The 19,732-nt window shown below is 40.2% G+C and overlaps 1 protein-coding gene across 1 annotated transcript in view; it reads right to left on the bottom strand.

The window, feature by feature from the left end:
* LOC115911152 (protoheme IX farnesyltransferase, mitochondrial) overlaps positions 1-14,649 on the bottom strand; it is a 96,434-nt gene extending 81,785 nt beyond the window's left edge. Inside the window, 5 exon segments of the mRNA XM_030961893.1 lie at positions 4,375-4,499; positions 11,482-11,806; positions 13,276-13,290; positions 13,292-13,401; positions 14,607-14,649. Of these exon segments, the coding sequence (XP_030817753.1) occupies positions 4,375-4,499; positions 11,482-11,806; positions 13,276-13,290; positions 13,292-13,401; positions 14,607-14,649 (618 nt within the window).
* Between the last annotated feature and the right edge of the window lie 5,083 nt (positions 14,650-19,732).

Genomic DNA, 19,732 nt, shown 5'->3' with positions numbered 1-19,732 from the left:
TCCTGCTTTCATCTTTATAGTTCTCTCCCACTTTTTAACCATGCTGCAGTTACAGAAGAATGTACTTGACATATAAAATGTGCATGTGATTTCCTTAACATTTTAATGCTGTGTATTGTGTTGTAAACATCTCTTCATGTTTTATCTCCTTCTCCATAAATCAGAGGTGACTATCTTAGAAGTCTCAAAAATGACATGTTTTCTCCCTAATATAAATGTAAGCCTCTACTCCTTGAATCTTGAGTGAGCTTTCAAAAATCAAAAAAGAGAGCTATGAAAAAGCAAAATATTATTAACTAACTTAATATAAATTTCTCCCACTCCATTTCTACGACAGCCTGGAGTATGGCAAAAAAAGAAGTTACAAAATTAGTCTTCACTACTCAGAAAGCCAAGGGTTTACTTAATTTATTTGTAACTTATAAGCAACAACACTAAAGCATTTATTTGTTTGATTCAAGATTAATATGCAGTGTTTACAAGATGAAACCCCAGAATATATTTCTATTTTCTTACCATAACTGCAACTAATAAGACTGATTCCTTATGAGATTTTCTGGAGGTTTTGGCTAGCTTAGTAATGTTACAGACACAATGTATCTCAATCCACTCCTTGGTAAATACATCAAGTGATTTTTTTAAATCAAAACCTACTGTAAAATAACGGTTATTTTTAAAAGACAGAATACCAATAAAGAACACCTGTCTGAAATAATTTTAAGTTACTTCAATAATGGAAAAAATAAAGAATGCTGTTAGAACGAGAGGGAAAAAAGACAAAAGGCTTTTTAGCAGGTGGGACTGAGAAGTGGTGACATGTTGTAGTACAGTTCCGAAGGGCCGGAGGACATAACGTGGTGTTGGATGATACGGAAGAGAACCAGGGAGCACCGGCTCTGGGAGCCACTGCAATGCTGGATTAGGTGTGAGGTACGACTCTGAAGTATTGTCATAGGAAGGAGTGAGGCAGAGGCAGAGACACCGGTGGAGGACAAGAGAAATAAAACACTATCTGTTCTCTGGCACCTTCCCATAGGAGATTCCTGCCTCACAGCCCACAGACCCAACACACTCCAAGGGAAAACTCAAGGACCCTCTGATGTTTATCCAGATCCCCAGAATTCATAGCATTTTCCACCAGCCCGAGTCTGTTTCTCTACTGTTTCTCTGTTTCTCTTCTGTCTGTCATAAATTATACCAAGATACTTTTCTTGACATTTTCTAAACAAATGTCTCTAGAATGACCTTGCTGTATTGCAGGCACCACACCTCCCTTTTTTATTTTTTGTCTGTATTTTCCAATACAACTTTTTCACTCTCAAGTCACAAAACAATAAATCACAAGCTCCTTAAAAATCATCGTCCGATTTCACAGAACCACCATCAAAATGCATTCTTTCTATTTTTCTTGGAAAGTAATGCCACAATTTATAATTTGTGAATTGTGAAACTTTTTTCTAAACACACAGCTGGATAAATATTCAGACTGTCTTTCTATAAACAATGAAAAAATATAAAGTTGTTGATCTGCACCGTCGATCTGTTTTTTCTTGTTAAAAAAAGTGAAAGTGGGGCAAGGATCTCCACTTAAGCACATTTTTTGTAACTTTCTGTCTCTTGCAGGCAGGAAAAAGTAATTTTAAAGTATGGCATTCAATCATCTGAAAACAAGGAGGAAGTGATAATTAGAAGATTGTTTCAGACCAACTTTGTAAAGAAATAAAACACAATGTTTTGGTGTCTGTGTATGACTTACCACAGGCCTAGCTCCAACCCCAGAACTTAACTCAACTTAGTTAATTCAGCTTAAGGCACTGGGGGTAAAACTGTCTCAGCTCCTACGAGATTGCTAAAATCAAGTAGTTGAGAAAAGAAAAAAAAAAAAACAACAAAACTCCCTCAAACTTCAGAACCTGACCACTTACAAGTTTCTATCAATACTTCTATGAATTTTACAGAATCTTCAGTACATTGTCACGGGACCAGGCCCCTCATATCCTGTCCTAAATCACAGGGAAGAATCTTACACAATTCACACTTCACCTTCCCACGACATATGAGGGGACTGTAAATTGTGCACATAGATTTATCAGAGAAATGAGGAGTGGGAAAGATGAGTTGCCCTTAAAGATGTACAGATTTATAGCAATTTGGGAAGCGGAAAGACGGTTATCATATAAAAAGGTCCTTAAGGGACAGAGAGGAGCAACAGGGGAAACATGAGTCATGAGCTGCCAGAGAAGTAGATGCGTATGGGGAGCAATGGACAGAGCAAAGTAGCAATAAAGGAAGTTCCAAGTCAAATGTGCTCCTTCCCAACGGTCAAGATGGATTACCCAAGCTTTAAGTATTTACGGAAAATTAAATTCCCAGCCAATTCAGACACAGTAACACCGGGAAAAAGACACTCAATGACCGAAAGGATCCATTGATAAACAGATCACCAAGCACAGCTCTTTCCTTTTGCTGCCTTACCAACTCTGCACCTTTTTTTTTTTTTAGTAGGAGTAATCTGCCTTCAAGGTCTCTCTGCACAGGAAAGTGGGTCAATATGAACGAGTGTGAAAATTTAAAATGTTCAGCTGAAATTGTGAAAGGCAGTTTGACACACCGTGAGGCTGGAGTAACTTGCAGTGAGTAAAGAGTGAATTACAAGACCCAGTACAAAGTTATTGCACTCCTCTTAACTCCTCTTAACATCCCCTTAACTTCCCTTTACTATCCCAAGCGTCCAATTCCAAATTACAGCACAGAATTCCTGTACTTCTGAGTATTTCAAGAGTTTAAGAAATGGCTTCCAAGAGTTTAAAAAGTGCCTGCTTTTGGGACAAAATACAATGAGCAATACATGGAAGCTGAAGACAAAGAAAATCAGTTACTTGTGTGGGGATGTCACCTCTCAGAAGATCTAGGAAAACCTCAAGACAAGTTGCACAGGAGTCTCTAGATAAGCCATCATTAATTCTCTTCATCCAGTAGTATCCACATCAAAAGTGAAGGCACATATGACAGTAAATATTTCAAAGGATAACCCATAAATTTATTTTTTAATATTAAAAAGGTAGTAAAGGAAAAAAGGGAGGAAAAAAGGGTACATCCAAAATTATATCAAAACCCAGCAAAACTTCACCTTAGTTATGACAGCCTTTCTTCCCAGCCTTTGTGTGAAAAATATGTACATGATAACTAAATGTATTCTTCAGAAAATAGCGTGACTTATTTAAAATTATTTTTCAAGGATATTTATGGGTTTCCAAATTAGGCAAGCTACATAAACATTTCCAAGCAATTAAACATCATGCATCGTCCTTCCCATTTTGCAGAGAAAACAGAGTTAGCTGCCTGCCCCAGTTTTAAGCTCAGTGAAAGAAACAATAAAACCTGTAAAAACAGTAAATAGGACTTACTCCAGGCTGAGCAAAATGTGTGCTGATGGGTGCAATCCTGAAAAACACACCACATGTCTACAACTGAGGTGTTACAAGGTGTAAACATCAAAGAGCCCAACCCAACCAAGTTGACTCCAGAGTGTGGATCCCAGGAAACCTCCATTACTGGAGTTCCAGGAATCACAAGTGGTTGCTGAAACCATGAAGTGCTGTCTATAGTGGCACTGCTGCTGCTCCTTCTTTTTCCAGGCCACATTTACAACTGAAAGTGACCATAGCTACTACACTTTGAAACATGGTTCAGCACCACAAGTTTTACAACCTGTTCACTAATTAGGCTTTCCTTTGGGAGAGCCTAAGAGCCACTGTGCTTCACAACTGAATGCAGGAGAGCCAAGATCAACATCAAGCTCCACAGGCATGTTGACACACACAGGGAAGCTCAAGTTCAGGCACCTGGAACATCTCTGGCATGGGACAACTTCCACAAAATGGAGGTTCCCAGTTCATTTTGCAGATGTGCCGGAGATACCATGATCCCAGCCTGGACAAAATCCCACTGAAGTCCCATTATAGATGTTTTAAGTGGATCTGAGCCACTCTTAAGACAGATCCAATAAGGTCATACAGTAACACAACTGAAGAATCTAGCCCATAAGGCTGGAGCCCCACTGGCTATTCTTACACTCCAATTACCCAGTTCTTCCAGTCATTTCCAGGGACCCAGGCTCGGGTATTACCAAGATAAACATTATTATTGTGAGGCTTAAAACCTCATCAACTCCATTCTGTATAAACAAACTGTGCCTAGCAACTCTACTTGAATTCTCAGGCATATATTACTTTTATGGTGTCAGTTTTAGCAGCTCAGAGCTCAGGCAGCAGCTGAAGGCACAGCACTCCCGGCCACCCAGTCACACTTCTGGCAGCGTTTCAGAAGCCAGGATGACACCAGTTTGCTGTAGAGATGAAGAGATGGACTGACCTGATTGATGGAGTTGGCAGCACAGGATGCCAGGCCGGTTCCAAGGGAGGCAAGCAGGAAACAGGTGAGCTCAAAAGGGACTGGGGCCATGGCAAAGCCAGCGGACGCGGTGCTGACAACCAGAGCTGCAACGCAAGTGAGAGCACAGTTCAAAGCATCAACAAGAAACCATCTTTGTACATAACACTAGAGTTATGGCTTTCAAACCCTGAAAAAACTCTTGTGCAGATTAACTTTTTGCTATCTTTATGGTTCACACTAGCTCCAGGAACTGGGTACAATTAATACAAACACTGTACATAAAGAAATCAAAAATGAACTGCCAGAAATGAAATAAGAAACCCAAAAGCAGCAGCACATTAACAGAAGATGTGAGGATACAACTTGTGTCTCTGTATTCCCAATTTTATGGATTTGCTACGGGACCAAACTGCCCTACACAACATGCACAGGACAGATATTTGTTCCAGTAACTCACACATGACTGCAAAGTCTAATACAGAAGAAAAAAGAGTAAAAAAAAAAATCCCACACTGAGGTACATGCTTTGTATCAAATTATAGCAGGAATTTAAGCAGTGCAGAGTCAAAAAGAGATTTGGGGCATGTAGCTGCAGTAGTTTCACTGCACAATCTCTGTTCCCACTGCTTCTATTTGACATGCCCACTTTGGGCTGAAAGAACAATTATATCATCACAGAGACCCAACAAGACTTAATGGCCTCAAAATTAGAGTTGATTCATAAAAAATCCATTTCAGTTTTTTCATGCAACATTGTAACTTTAGTACAGTACTGCAAATCACATCCTTAAAATAAAAATTACCCAAGCTTTAATCCCAATATTGTAATTAGCCAAATAATAGGTCTCAAAAGCCTCACTTTTGGCAAGAAATAGTATGATATGACAAATACTATGAAAGTCAGCACACTTATGGAACATCTCGCTCGTAACCTTGAACCTTACAATCTGAAATTATTAGTTATTAAACAAAAGGTATTTAAAGTATGTTCTGATGTAGTTGCATGCTTCAGACTTCAGCTATTTTAAATCAAAGCAAAAAAATTTTCTTATCTTCCTGATTCCTATGAAGTCTCCTTTTTGTCTGAAGTTAAATGACAAATAAATAATCTTGCTGACTGAAAATACCTGGATTATCTATTAAGCAGCACTACTTGGGATGAAATAACAAATGTCATGGCAGAGACCTGCCAGTAAGGATGCACATGCAAAGTGCTCATTTCAAGAACTGTGCCTGCCTAAGAACCTTAGGATTTAATCCTCAAAACACAGTGGAGAAAACTGGCTGTTCATCAAAACTTTTCTCCAAGTATTAAAATCCACTGATGGCTGAATATTATTATAATAATATGCATATTATAATAAGTATTAATTATATAGCCTTGTTACGGATTCACAGGCTACTTCTACAATACAGTGGATCTATGACAGAACTTCACCCTTCTGAGCAGCTCTGAAAGAATCACAGACTCTGCTACCTCACCAGACAAATGAACATGAAGGTACTGATCATTCAGAAAGACTATATCTTATTTATTATATAATTACAACACTATGTTAATTTCCAAACTCTTGAATCCTCCTTAGGAATGCACAAAAAACCACAAAATGCATTGGTACAACTGAGAAAGTTCAAAAAATGCACTGAAAATGACAGTGAACAGCGGCATTTGCATTTCCAAGAGTGATTACATTCTTTTTTTTTTTTTTTTTGCATAATAAATCACACGCTCGCTTCTAGACAAGAATTTAATTAAAACTTATCTTAGAGAGCACTTTACACCAATTTATTAGGGGAAAACACCAACTCATTTACTGGAGAAGAAAGGTAGAATGGATTGGCAAACAGTCAGCGTAACATTACCACTACCCTGACCCCAAAGAAATTCCAACACTGTACAGTTACAACACTAATTAAAGTCCCCATTGATTTCTCCAGATTAATTTTAGCCAGTCATTTGAGCATGACTTATCAGGATCTCATTTAAAAAGGCTGCAGTACATCCTCTCCCATATCTCATTAAAGCAGGTACTTTTTCTTGTTTGGGCAGGGTTTGCACACCAGGCATCCCCTGCTTTCCTCATCGCCAAGATATTCCAATACAACACATTAGCAGTAAATAGGAAAATGCTCCCTTTGGATTGGAAAGTTTATTTTCTTTAACTGTGGAAGCAATAATTTACTCTTCAACTTCCCTCATGGAGGAAAAGTGTATTTAATTGAGATCACATCAAGGGAATGAGGTCACTGACTCTGTGTTTTTTAATCCCTGTTAGTTTAGTGCATTAGGGGCCAAATTAATTTCACCTTATTGCATAATAGATGGAATCGATCCTTTCAAGACTTGTTGATGGGAGATGGCATTATACACGCTCTTCAAAAAGAAGCCAAGATTTAAACTTATGATCTCAGCCTAAGCCTTATTTTCAGTCTTTTAAACATTTTTAGCTTTAACAAAAATTAACAGCGGACATTTGTCTCCCACATCAATGTAGATGAAAAAGAAAATGCTAATGGACTGGTGACAAAGAGTGAATTATAATGTTTCTGGCATAAAAACACAGTCCAAAAGTTTAGTGTGTTCTTTACATTCCTTTTCCACTTCATCACAATGTGCTCTGCCTATATAAATCCTTTGTATTTATAGCATGTGAATCATTATGCCATATTTTGTTTACCTACTATTAAAAAGTAGCCAAGGCAAAATAAAAGCACAGAAAGCCAAAGCAAATCAATCCTGCTCTGGAATTCCCTTCTACTCCTGTACTGGTGATATATCAGTACATAAAGAAGGAGAAAAGCAAATGCAGTTTTACTTTTTTTTCAACAAACAATTTCACTGCTCTACTGCAAAAGTTTCTATAGCCCTTAAAAGAAAGTTGCTTCCCAAAAGCTGAAGAAATATTCCTTCCTGAGTTTTCACACTTCGGTTTCTGGAAAGCCAACTGTAGCAGCAGTATTTAGAGATCCCCACCCTACCAACATGTCCTTTGTAAACCCAGGTTTGTTTGGGCACATCAAAGTTTTGATACAGATTACAACCTGCACATTAATAAAGGCCACGCTCCTGAAGCAAATTTAAACCTGGGACAATCATTTGAAACAAGTCTGCACCAAATCATGCAAAATTCAAGTGCAATATTACAAACAGAGCAGATAACCTCTTACCATCAAACAATTTTAAAATACTTTGCTAAAAATGAACTGTAATAATGGTTTATTTTAATTTCATTTACTTTTCTTGTAGCACAGAAAACCAATTGCCAGAATGCTTTAGTTTCTTTGATGGGATAATAGTTACTGGTTTAATAATCACAAAAGGACTACTGTGACAAGTATATTAAATGTATTTAGAACTGTTAATAAAGGCAAACTAGCAATAATCAGAACAGTAACAACCAGTAAATATTTTTCAAAGTTTCTGGCTATACTGAAGGCTTCATTTAAAGAATAAATGCTATTATTCCAGAATCAACTGGGAACATAGAAGACCTCCACTAAAGTAAATGCATTTTTTTACTATAGCATCTATTACCAGACTTTCAGCCTACAAACACAACACAGACCCCTTATTTAGTCATTGTTGCAGTTTGGTAAGCGTCAAGAGTCAGTCTGCAAAACCGGATCTTCATCATCGTGTCACCAATACACAACAGACAAGAGATGAAGTAGGATGTTCACAATCACACCTTTAATCAGTACCAAATATCTCAGGCTTCTGGTTTCAGGTTCAGCACATTTGTGCTAGAGGATCACTATTCCACAGACAGAAATCCATACAGAAGCAATACATCCAAAAAATTCCAGCTCTTTGCTCATACGCACAACAAAATTATTTTCTTATAACAAGATATATGACAAAAATTTCCAGTCTATTCTTCAAAACTGAAAATGCTCAGAAATCAGCATATTTGTCTGCACATGTTGATCCACATGTCAGACAGGTGCTATGTAGTCAGATTCAAGTAGGTTGGAAAAGACCTCCAAGATCATCAAGTCCAGCCTTTGACTGATCACCACCCTGCCATTCGCACCAGGCACCATGTTCAGTCTTTTCTCAAAGACACCAGGTGCTATACATTACAGAATCATGGAATCACTGAATGGTTTGGGTTGCAAGGGACCTTGAAGATCATCTATTTCCAACCCCCTACTGGGGGGGCGGGGGGGGTGTGGAATCTATCCCAGGTTGCTCCAAGCCCCATCAAACCTGGCCTCGAACACTTCCAGGGATGGAACAGCCTGTTCCAATTTAGCTGCTTGTCCTCACAGAAAGACCAACACGCTACAGGAGCAACAACAAGGAAATGTTCACAAACCCTAGAGCGTTATCTAAGGGAATACTCATAATTTTTCATATCATGCTTTCCTCGGTTTGCCCAAACTAAAAACTGAACTTTGATTTTCCTGTGGTTTTACATACAGTTCATCTGAGTTTTCATCTGTAATCCCTGGAGGAAACAGTACTTAAATCTAAACTTGAAGTTAAATTTAAGAAGACGAGACGACCTGAAATTCCTAGTGTGTGCATGCATTATAAATCGCTGGAATTTCCTCTTATTCCCACACCTTCCCTTGTCTCTCTCCTATTTTCAGTTACACAGCAGCTTTAGGATCATGTTAAAAACAATGCATTTATAATTCTGAAAATCTATCAGACAGATGCATTAGCTTTCCAAGTGCCTGGGTGGTAGGATACAGCTGTTCAGAGAGCAGCCAACATAAAACACCACAGAGATGGGAATGGATGGAAATTGAACCCAAAAAGGTAGATTATGTGACATTTAATGAAAAGTTCCCTAATTGTTTTCTATGGCAAAAGAATATAAACAAAAATCTATTCCTGTTTTTAAGGCAGAGTTTCTAATGGCAGAGTCACAAAAGCTGCAGTTTACATGAAGCATGGAAATAGCAAAACTCATTTCCTTTCCAAGGTGAAGTACAGTTCATACTACAAACAAAAAATCTCTTTCCAGCAGCAGCAGGAAAAGAACAGAGCATAAGGCAGTCCCATTTTGGCATCATGCAGAGTTTGTTTTTTTGTTATTTCATACTCTAAAAAGTATAAATAGAGTGTCTGCCAAAAAAACCACACAGGATATGAGATCTATCACAACTTCACGGGTGAAAGGAACTGAGTTGTATGACATTTGCAACTTAAAAACTGACCTCAGAGAATTTATTCTTCTTAAAAAAAAAATCAAAGAACTACAACACTACAGTCTTTACAGAATATATAATTTGTCTAAATGATTATACAAGTTGTTAGAAATTTTCCTTGCTCTACATATTACACGCAGTCTTATTCCTGCTTATGTCCTATCCTATCCCATGACCAATAAAGAACAACAATAGAACTCTCTTTCTACAAAATCGTCTTCATCCAACTTACTCTTTTACACTTTCCACTTACAAAAAATCTGCACACCAAACACTTAAAGATCACAACGAGAAAAGAGGGTAAGTTTTTTCCTGTATCTCTCTATACATTCTCAATAGATGAAGTTTACTACATTTACCCAGGATCAAGAACTCCTCCAAGCACATGAGAAGACGAAGTTAAACTAAAATCACAGTCCCTTTCCCAACAGGCTTGCAAGCTTGATTAAAAATTGTACAGCTGTTCAGAAATTAGCAGTCAAGCTTACACTTCAAAAGGCACTGTCTTAGAAAACAATAGTCCTGAAGGGAATGAAATTCCTTAACCTTTGCCTTCTATACCCTATTTTAAATCCAGAGTGGTGCTTGCATAGTTAAAAGAGGCTACCAGGAACTGTTGAAGAGTTTTGCAGCAACTCTGAGGCCACATAGAAATGTATCTCATGAAATTGTTTTCTCTTGCAAATGACACTCTCCCATCTTGCTGAAGTTGTCGAAACTCCCATTTCAAGAAGCACCAGTAACACTGAGATGTGGTACAAGCACTGAGCTTACCCATCAGCAAACATAAAAAAAACCCTCAAGTGCTTTCAACAATAGTCAATTTTCTCTCTCTCTGGTCCCTTAATCAGCACAAAATAAATGACCTAAGGCTTTCTAAAAACGATGAGGAAAAAAATTAGGATATGCAAACAAGATCAGTTGTGCCAAACACAAAACACAAGATGTATCAGAGGAACACAGATGAAAATGCAAATTACCATTACACACTCTATGTGGTCAGCAAGATTTTTCCATAGAAAAACAAACAATGAAAACTCATATATTGCAAGACAAAAAAGTTTTTAAAAGTAAACTGAATTCAGGACATTCATTATAACAAATTTTTAGGGCAAGGAGCAGTCTTGTTATGAGGAATTCACTTGACCGACTGGAGAGCACCCAGGCAAGGACTTAGGAAATTACATTTCTGTTCTTGGACTTTATATCATAGACAAGATGTAAGGCTTTGGTCAGATAATTAGAGCCTCCTTAGAAATAAATGTATACATAGCACTACCTATTGGCAAAGGGGTAATTTATAATTGTCCCTATTGGCAAAGGAGTTACATAAAGTCATTAAGTATTATTATTTGAACAAGACAAAATGCAGTTAAGGCTGCAAGGCAATTGCTTAACAAATTGCCGGTTTGAAAAGACAACACTATCAATGACTGAAAAGTAAATCAGATCTTCTTTTACAAAACTCAATTCGTCAGATTCAAACATTTTCCTCTCTAATATAGGAAACCACTTGGATTATCTTATATTGGGACTTCTAGTGCTAATTTCACAACCAGCAGTACTACAGTGAAAGGTATATAAATAAGACAAAACACTGGAAAACTTAAGCAAGACAACTTCAAATACTGAACACATTATTTGTAAATTCACTTCCTTACCCAGTTTCACTGTAGTCTGTCTACCAACACTTGCTTATTTCCCAGAAACTAGCTGACTCTCATTGTTTTTAAACAAAATTAATGGGAAAACTACTAAATGCTTCCATAAAACAATTTTCCTAGCACATACTTGATTGAAATTGACCCAACTTAGCATCAATAAAGTGGGAATTATCACATGCAAAACTAAACCATACCAGTAACATCCCAAAGAATTCTGCTTCAAGCAGAATGCAGAGAAATGAGAAAAAATGACCAGTAATACCTGTAAGCTTGATTTTGGACAAGCGTGCCAAAATTCCTGGCAAATCATCCAGCCGTAGCTTCATTTCTTTCCATTGTCTGTCTTCCTTGGATTCAGCTCCCCCTGGTATGACCGAGTCTTCAGTTTCTGCAGCTGATTTAATTTCTCTCAACTCATTTCTGCTTGACATCTCAGACCACGACTGATAAACAGGTGAAACTGAGCTGATTTTGTGTACAATCTTTTTTTCCTGATCCAATTGCTGAAGCTCATGAAAAGGAGACACAATTGAATCGGACTTGGGTTTGGCTCGTTGACTGAGGTCTTTGTTGCACTGTGTTACATACTAAATACAATGAGAAATGTTAAAACAAATAGATAAAGATATTTCTGTCCATTTCACTTTATTAACACCAAGAATATTATTACTATTTTATTCTTGTTAGGAGAATTACTTCTATGACACAACTGAGTTAGTCTGAATTTCAGACTTATTTCACACACAGAAAGACTTCTGAAGTTGGCTTAGTTATTACAAAAGCAGCTTTACAACTCACAGCTGAATCAATGTTTATGTAAGCTCAGAAAATTGCATTTGAATGCTTACTTCCCCCCCAATAGCTACAACAGCAAACTCTTTGTTCATATTCAAAACCACCAGGTAATACAACGTAACTTACAACTGATCAATTTCACAGAATAATAAAGGTTGGAATGACCTCCAAGGTCATTGAGCCCAACCTTTGACCAAACAAAATTCACCTTTAAACAGAGAAATATACAAATGCCCACACAACTTCAGTTTCCAAACATAAGTACTAAACTTATGCATATTTATTAAATGAAAAAATTAAAAATATTCCAAAAAAAGACAATCTACTACCTATGATATAAAATCATCTCCCATATTAGTCTATTATTATTTATGCCAAACTTTTTGTTAATTAATTAGACAACAAATTTCAAAGGAACATATATTGAACAATAAATTAGAATAGAGTTGTTTGCTCTCTTTAGAGCTCACAGAATAAACACAGAATAAGAAAAAGAGCATTTATATTCTCTTCTCATATTTTCTTCCCCCAAATATTTCTATTTCAAGCACCAGAAGCATAGAAATAAAGAATTTTCAACCAATCCTGATTTCAAGTACACAGTAATAATTACAATGAGGAAGAGTGGTCTGCAACTCTGAATGAGCAATGTGAATACACTTCAAACCAGCAGCACAATTTCAAAAGATTGCTACCATCCACCAGCATATGATACAACTGGTCAAAGAAGAAGATGTAATTTCAAGGGCCTTAATGATAATTACAGCTTATTTAATACCTAAAACTAACAGCATACTGTAAATGTAACCCATTAACTTAATGAGCTCAGGAATTTTGACTCAAATAAACCAATTAACTGAAAACACACCACTTCCACAAGTGAGTTCTATCTACTACTTGTATGACTGCTAGCCAAGATGCGACTTTACTATAAAAAATTACTTTTTTATAAATAATGATTTAAAAATAATTTTATGTCAAGTTTCTCAACAGGAGGTGAGTGCCCTATTTCAAGTGTACAGAAGCCTCCTGTCAAGCAGAGGAGACTTTGCAACACAAGGCACTGTCCTTGCTACAAAAGGTTTCCTCCAGCCGGAGACGTTTTAGGATACCAAGTGCTTTGACTCTGATTTAGTGAAAAATGGAGATGCTTAAAGCTGAGTTTGGCTGATGAGAAAAATTACTCTTATCAACTACCTCCATTTTGACTTATCACATGGGATGAATGAGAATTAGGGGATAGATACACTCCTTGACTTACCATTCGTTTGAGGAAAGTTGAAGTACTGAAAAGTAATCAACCTGTTGCTGGCCACATGGTAAAGGTGCACAAACCGGCATGATATCTGCCGCGCACCAGTGTTCCTCAGACGCCACACAAATAACCCTGTTTAACGGAAAACAAAAAAAAAAATAACAGCAGATTCCAGTTTCTTCTCTGCCACTGAGTTTGCTTCTAATTGAGACTACAGTGCCTATTTTCAGCTGTGACACAGGACACCCCCACAACTGGGAACCAGGGTCAGGTAACGGAAAATGTTTGTTTCTCCAGGTGAAAGACATGACACTGCAAAATCATGGAATCGTTAAAGATGGAAAATACCTTTAAGATCAAATCTCAGTATTAACCCAGCACAGCCAGGTCCACTACAGAACCATGTCCCTAAGTATTACATCTACATGGCTTTTTAACCCTTACAGGGATGGTAACTCTATCACTGCCCTGGGCAGCTTGTGCCAGTGCCTAACCACCCATTCAGAGAAGAAATTTTGCCTAATATCCAACACAAACTTCCCCTAGCCCAACTTTTGGCTGCTTCCTCTTATCCTGTCCCTTGCTTCCTGGGAGCAGAGCTCAATCTCCACCTAGCTGCACCCTCCTGTTAGGGAATTGTGGAGAATGGGAAGTTCCCCTGAGGCTCCTTTTCTTCAAGCTGAGGTCCCCCAGTCTCCTCAGCTGCCTCTGGTGCTCCAGACCCTTCCTGAGCTCCATTCTCTTCCCTGGACACATTCCAACCCCTCATTTTCTTTCTTATCCCAAGGGGCCCAAAACTAAACTGTAGGGAAGCCCCAATGGTTTTGGGTGTTTCTTCCAAATTTCTGAGCACCAGTAAGACGTATTTTCACAGAATATCCTGAGCTGGAAAAGACCCACAAGGATCATCGAATTCAATTCCTGGCCTTTCACAGGACACCCCAACAATCCCACCCTGACCTGGAAAGGGTTGTCTAATCCCTGCTTGAGCTCAGGCAGCCTTGGTGATGGAGCATCATACAATATAATATTGTCCCACATCTATATACACTATCGACAAGATTATCTTGGCAAAGAAGCACTGAGAGGAAGCAGCTGCCATAGGAGAGCCCTAAAGTCAAACACGTGTGGAGGACACACAGCGCAGTGTAGCACACGGAGACGCCCCGCACACGGGGACACCCGCAAACGGAGACACCCCGCTCACGGGGACACCCGCTCACGGGAACACCCACACGCATAGCCTTGCAGGCTCCGGGGACCGCTCCACAGAGCAGCCCCGGGCCGCCCCGGCCCTGCCCGCACACCGGCCCTCTCGCCCTACGGCTCCGCGGTACCTGCGAACGCCCGGGGCGGGCGGCAGCTGCGGGCGGCACTCATGGCCGCGGCTGCTGCGCCGCTCTCCTCTCACCGCCGGGGCGCCGCCATCTTCCCGGCGCGACCTCCAAACGCTTTCCGGGTCGGCGCTGCCGTGGAGGCGGAGCGGCCGCTCCGGGGCTGTCCCGACCCGGGGGCCGGTCGTGTCCTGGCCGTCCTGGAGGTTTGCCTGGGCTGGTCGCCGAGGGCGGGTGGCTGTGTCCCGAGGGCGTGGGAGTTTTTTTTATACCGAAGTTTGAAATTCCCCAGGCCAATATATAAAAGCGGCGTGGAATGAGTCAAAAGGCTTTTCTCTACAGGTACAAAATAAACGACCTAAAATAACAGAATCACAGAATCGTTTGTGTTGGAAGGGACCTCTGGAGATCGCCCGGCCCAATGCCCCCTGCCCAGGCAGGGCCACCCGGAGCAGGTGACACAGAAACACATCCAGGTGGCACTGGAATGTCTCCAGACAGGGACACTCCACGCTCTCCCTGGGCAGCTGTTCCAGGGCTCTGCCACCCTCCATGGAAAGAAGTTCTTCATGTTGAGGTGGAATTAAATATGTTCTGGTTCATGGCTACTGCTCCTTGTCCTGTCACTGGGCACCACTGAGAAGAGTCTGGCAACATCCTCTTGGCATCCTTGGAGCTATTTATATGCATTAATGAGATTTTCCCCTCAGTCCTCCCCAAACTAAACAGGCTCAGCTCCCATAGTCTCTCCTCATATGGAGATGCTCCAGACTCTTCATCGTCTTTGTGGCCTCCACTGGACCCTCTCCAGCAGTTTGTCTTTTTTCTTCTGAGGAGCGCAGAACTGGACACAAGACTCCAGATAATAAGGAAGAAAATTTAGATGTACAAACAAGATCAGTTGTGCAAGTCCAAAGCATGAGATGTGTCATCAATACTGAGATGAAAATGTAAATGACCATTATACAGTTTATGTGGTCAGCACACTGCAATGAAACAAAAAGTTTCAAAACTGAATTAAGGACTTTTTATTATAAAAAGTTGTTATGGCAAAGAAAAACAGTTCTTGGAGGGAGATGTGGGTGAGATTGCTCCTGCAGAACAAGTGCCAGAGCAGTTTCTCACCCAGTGAACCAGCCAGTGAGCCTGAGTGAAGAACCAGGGTGTCATTTTTGGGGTACAGCAACAGGGGACAGCTTTCAGTGGGAGCTAGGGCCAGATGGGAGATCTCAGTCACTTTTCCCATGAGGAAGTGCCTGGAGCCTCCTCTCTGCCAGGCATGGGGGCTGTTCTCTCTTTGTGCATCCTCATGCTCATCCCCAAGGAAAAGTTGTGGCCAGGATGTGGAGTCTAGCACAGCAAGAGGGTGACCAGGAGTGCATTGGGACATTGCAAAATCCTTGTAAAACAGCCAAGAGAGGGCTAATAAAAAATGAATCACTGCTGTAATTCTATGGAGTCTCGTTCCCAAAAGAACCTGAGCTTTAACGAGCCAAATTCTTGGTAAAAAAAAAAAAAAAAAAGTGTTTAGTCTCTAAAGTCATTTTTGAAATGGAAGGTTTGGTTTCTATACTCCTTGGGTAAAATATGCATTTCAGGGGGTCATATTGAAGAGCTGTTGCAGCTGTCCTGTTGCACCATGCCCTCATACATGTTCTGGGGGTGGCTGGATCCTTTGCTAAGCTGATTCAACTTGCTAAACTGAAAGGGAGAAATTGCTAATTCTGCTGGTTATACTGATTGAACTGGTCCTGCACAGGCACCGTTGTAAAAGTTGAAAAGCTAAAGCAGGGCAAAGAGAAAGGGCCTTGGACCAGCGTCTGAACAAAAAGAGAAGGGAATGGTTAGGACTGCTCCAGCTGTAAGGCATAATTGCACCCCCAGGCATCTTTAAAGTGTTTTCTCCAAAGAGTTTAAGTTCAGAAGATGTAGGCTATAAGTCACTTAAATGCTTTTGAAAGTCATTCTCAATATTTTCTCATGGAAATATTCCTCAGAACCATCTTCCTCCCAGGCTTTCATTTCTTTATAGTGCTTAAATTCATGCAAAAGTCATCTTAAATCATTATTAGGAAGATAAAATGAAAACACTCACTCTAATTCACTGAGAATATCCTATTTCAAAGCATTTATTTCCTTCTATTTGGGGAGCTAGGGAGAAATTAGGACTTCACATTTCTTACAGTTAATATCCGGTTTTACTTCAAGTTCTCATCACCGAGCATATATTACTTCGCAGTTCCTATTTGCATCTCTACTTTTTGCCCTTTTTTCTACCCTTAAATTTACACCTGCTTGGAAATCCCAGTAGCAAACTGATAGTTGCTGAATTTCTCTTTACTGTGCAAAGGTAAGTTGCAAGCCAGAGCCAGAGAATATTAGTACTTGCTCGAGAAGGAACAGAATGTTGTTTCTTAGCTGAGTTAAAATGGGTTCAAACATATGAGTGTGTGACCAGATGGGCTGGATGTGTTAGAAGCACGCACTTGCTATAGAAAATTAAGTATTTTCTTTGAGGAGCAGCAACTACTCATTTAACAAAATAATGCTATGAGGTTTTTGAATATGAACAGGAACAAAGAATGGTAAGTAATTGTTCAGTACCTCCCAGTAATAGGTGAGTACCTCTTCATCACTCATAGTCTCACACAGCACATCCCCACGTGAATGCCCGTGGCCAGGAGCCAACACTGGGAAACAGTGACTGTGTGTGACATTTGATTTCTTCCATGCCTTTGTGAGTGAGAATTTTTTTATGGTAGTGCTTCTATGGGAGATAGATAAAGGGTCCTGCCTCCTGGCTGGAGAACTCTTCTGGTGTATGGCAGAGAGGGACCACTCCCTGCTTCCCCACTGTAGAGTGGGCTGGGATGAAGATGGCTCCCACTTCCATACAAAGTGTTAGGAAAGCTTCCATTGCAGCCCAATAGAAAAGAGATACGAATTCAGAAGTCTCAGGAAGTGCTCAGGTGCTTGCTGGCACCTCCAGGAACATGCAAACCCCTGTTGTGGGGAGTATCTGGTTCTCTGAGGTCCTCATGTACAAGGGGGATTCATGTCCCCTTGGATGAGCATGAGCAACTAATAGGGGCATAAAATGCCAGTGAACTTAGGCTGGGTCTGATCTCCATAATGTAAGTTAGAAGACACTTTTGCTGAGGTCAGTGGAGCTGCAGTGAGGAAAAGCCACCAGTGTGAGGCCCACACAGTCATTTGCACAGGGATGAGAAGGTATGTGAAAGATTTCCCTGCAAATATACCCTTCAGTTCCTTAGGGTTGATGCATCCATTTATATGTGCATAAGGAAGATAAAGTAAAACAGCACCAATCCCAAGTGGTAACCTGATATACTGTCTGCAGTAGAATCAGTGTCACAAAGAAAATTCAGAAACTCTGACTGGAGCTATTTGTCAATGGTTTATTGCATTGTCGAGGCTAAGCTGGAGTGATAAAAACAGGGAACTCCAGAGTTCATGGTAATGTACATCAAGAACCGGGGGATATTTGGATTTCCTGAGCTCCTTGTGTGTCCTTTTGTTGTTCAACTTGCAAATTAGGCTGTGAGTTTGGGAGCCTGACTTTCTTCCCCTGGAAAACAGCCATTCCAAAACAATTTCCCCTAAAATTCTCACTAGGGGTGATAAAAATCTGCAGCAAAGGGGTGGGGGGGCAGGGAAGAGAAAGATGAATTAATGTTCTTTTAAAGAACTTCTTACAACTGATTTCTAGTGAGGAATGGCCAATGTTGTTAATATGCAGTCAGATCATCTACAAGTCCTGGGATGACTGATGAATGGACAAATTCCAGGGCTGGAGACAAACACTGTCTTCCTCTCCCAGAACTCATTGCTTCTTCCACAGGCTGCTTATAACCTCCAAAAGAAATGATTCAACACTGTATTAGTAGTTTAATTGAAAGTTTCCATGTGCAGGTCACCTTTCCATTAATTTCCACCAGGCTCTGAATGGATGGTGGAAATTAATGGAAAATAAAAGCATAGCAACAGGGAAAGGCTTTGAGCTCATTTTATGAGGAAAGCTGCTAACCTGTTGCCCTGGTGTTTATAACACATGGACTGTGCCTAAAAGACATGAAAGACCAAAGCTGTGCCTACATGAAGCAGCTCTCTATAAGGTCACCTGCAAATATATATTTTTTTTATCCTATGATGTTGCAACAAACTATAGAAACAAGAGTGCTGTTGCTGGCAGGAGCTGCTCTTTTAAAAAAGTCATCTGTGTTTGCAGATCAGATGTCACTTCTGTTTTAGTGATAGGGCAAGGGGGAAGAGTTTTAAACTAAAAGAGGAGAAATTTAAATGAGTATTAGGAAGAAATTCTTCACTGGGAGGGTGGTGAGGCCCTTACACAGGTTGCCCAGAGAGACTGTGACTGTCCAATCCCTAAAAGTGTCCCAAGCCAGGTTTGACAGGGCTTGGAGCAACCAGAATTAGTGGAAGGTGTCCTTGTCCATGACAGAGGGTTTGGAATGGGATGATCTTTATTTTCCTTTCCAACCCAAACTATTCTGTGATTCTGTGTTTCTTCTGGGGGAAAAGACAGAAGGTTTGACCAAATCATGTGCAAGGGGGCTCATTTCTGTCTAGGACTGAAACCCAGTGCTCCACATGCCTGTATGACTACACACAGGCACAGCTCCAGCTCACAGCTCTCAAAACCCAAGCTCTTGGCTGGAGGTAATCAAAGCCCAAGTTTATAGCTTGCTCTTCTCAGCCAGTCCACCAAAACTGTGTGACTGTGCAATGCTTCATTCACCTTCTTCTAGGAAATAGAAAGCTCACTTTAGGCACTGTAACAAAAGCAAGTGAAATGGAAATCAAACTTCAAAGGAGGGTGGGAAACTGAGAATTGGTTTACCAGCATCTTGAATTTTGGGACTGCTCACAAGGGATGTGAGCAGCCCTAGCTCATGTGTCCTGTGTGTCAGGGGGAACATGTGCTGTGTAACTTCCTCCCAGGAAAGTCTAAAACATGATACCCATGAGGTCAGTCCTTGTCCCTGTGACCAGGTAAATAGTTTGCGCTAAGTGAAACTGGTGCCACTGATGGGATGGATGGAGCTTGCCTGAACGCATATAAATGGTCTGCTTCTTGGAGTTATTTTGTG

Source organism: Camarhynchus parvulus, chromosome 18 (assembly GCF_901933205.1).
Source record: "Camarhynchus parvulus chromosome 18, STF_HiC, whole genome shotgun sequence".
Lineage (NCBI taxonomy): Eukaryota > Metazoa > Chordata > Aves > Passeriformes > Thraupidae > Camarhynchus > Camarhynchus parvulus.
The sequence above is the reverse complement of the archived record's forward strand: the minus strand, read 5'-3'. Positions and strand labels throughout refer to the sequence as shown.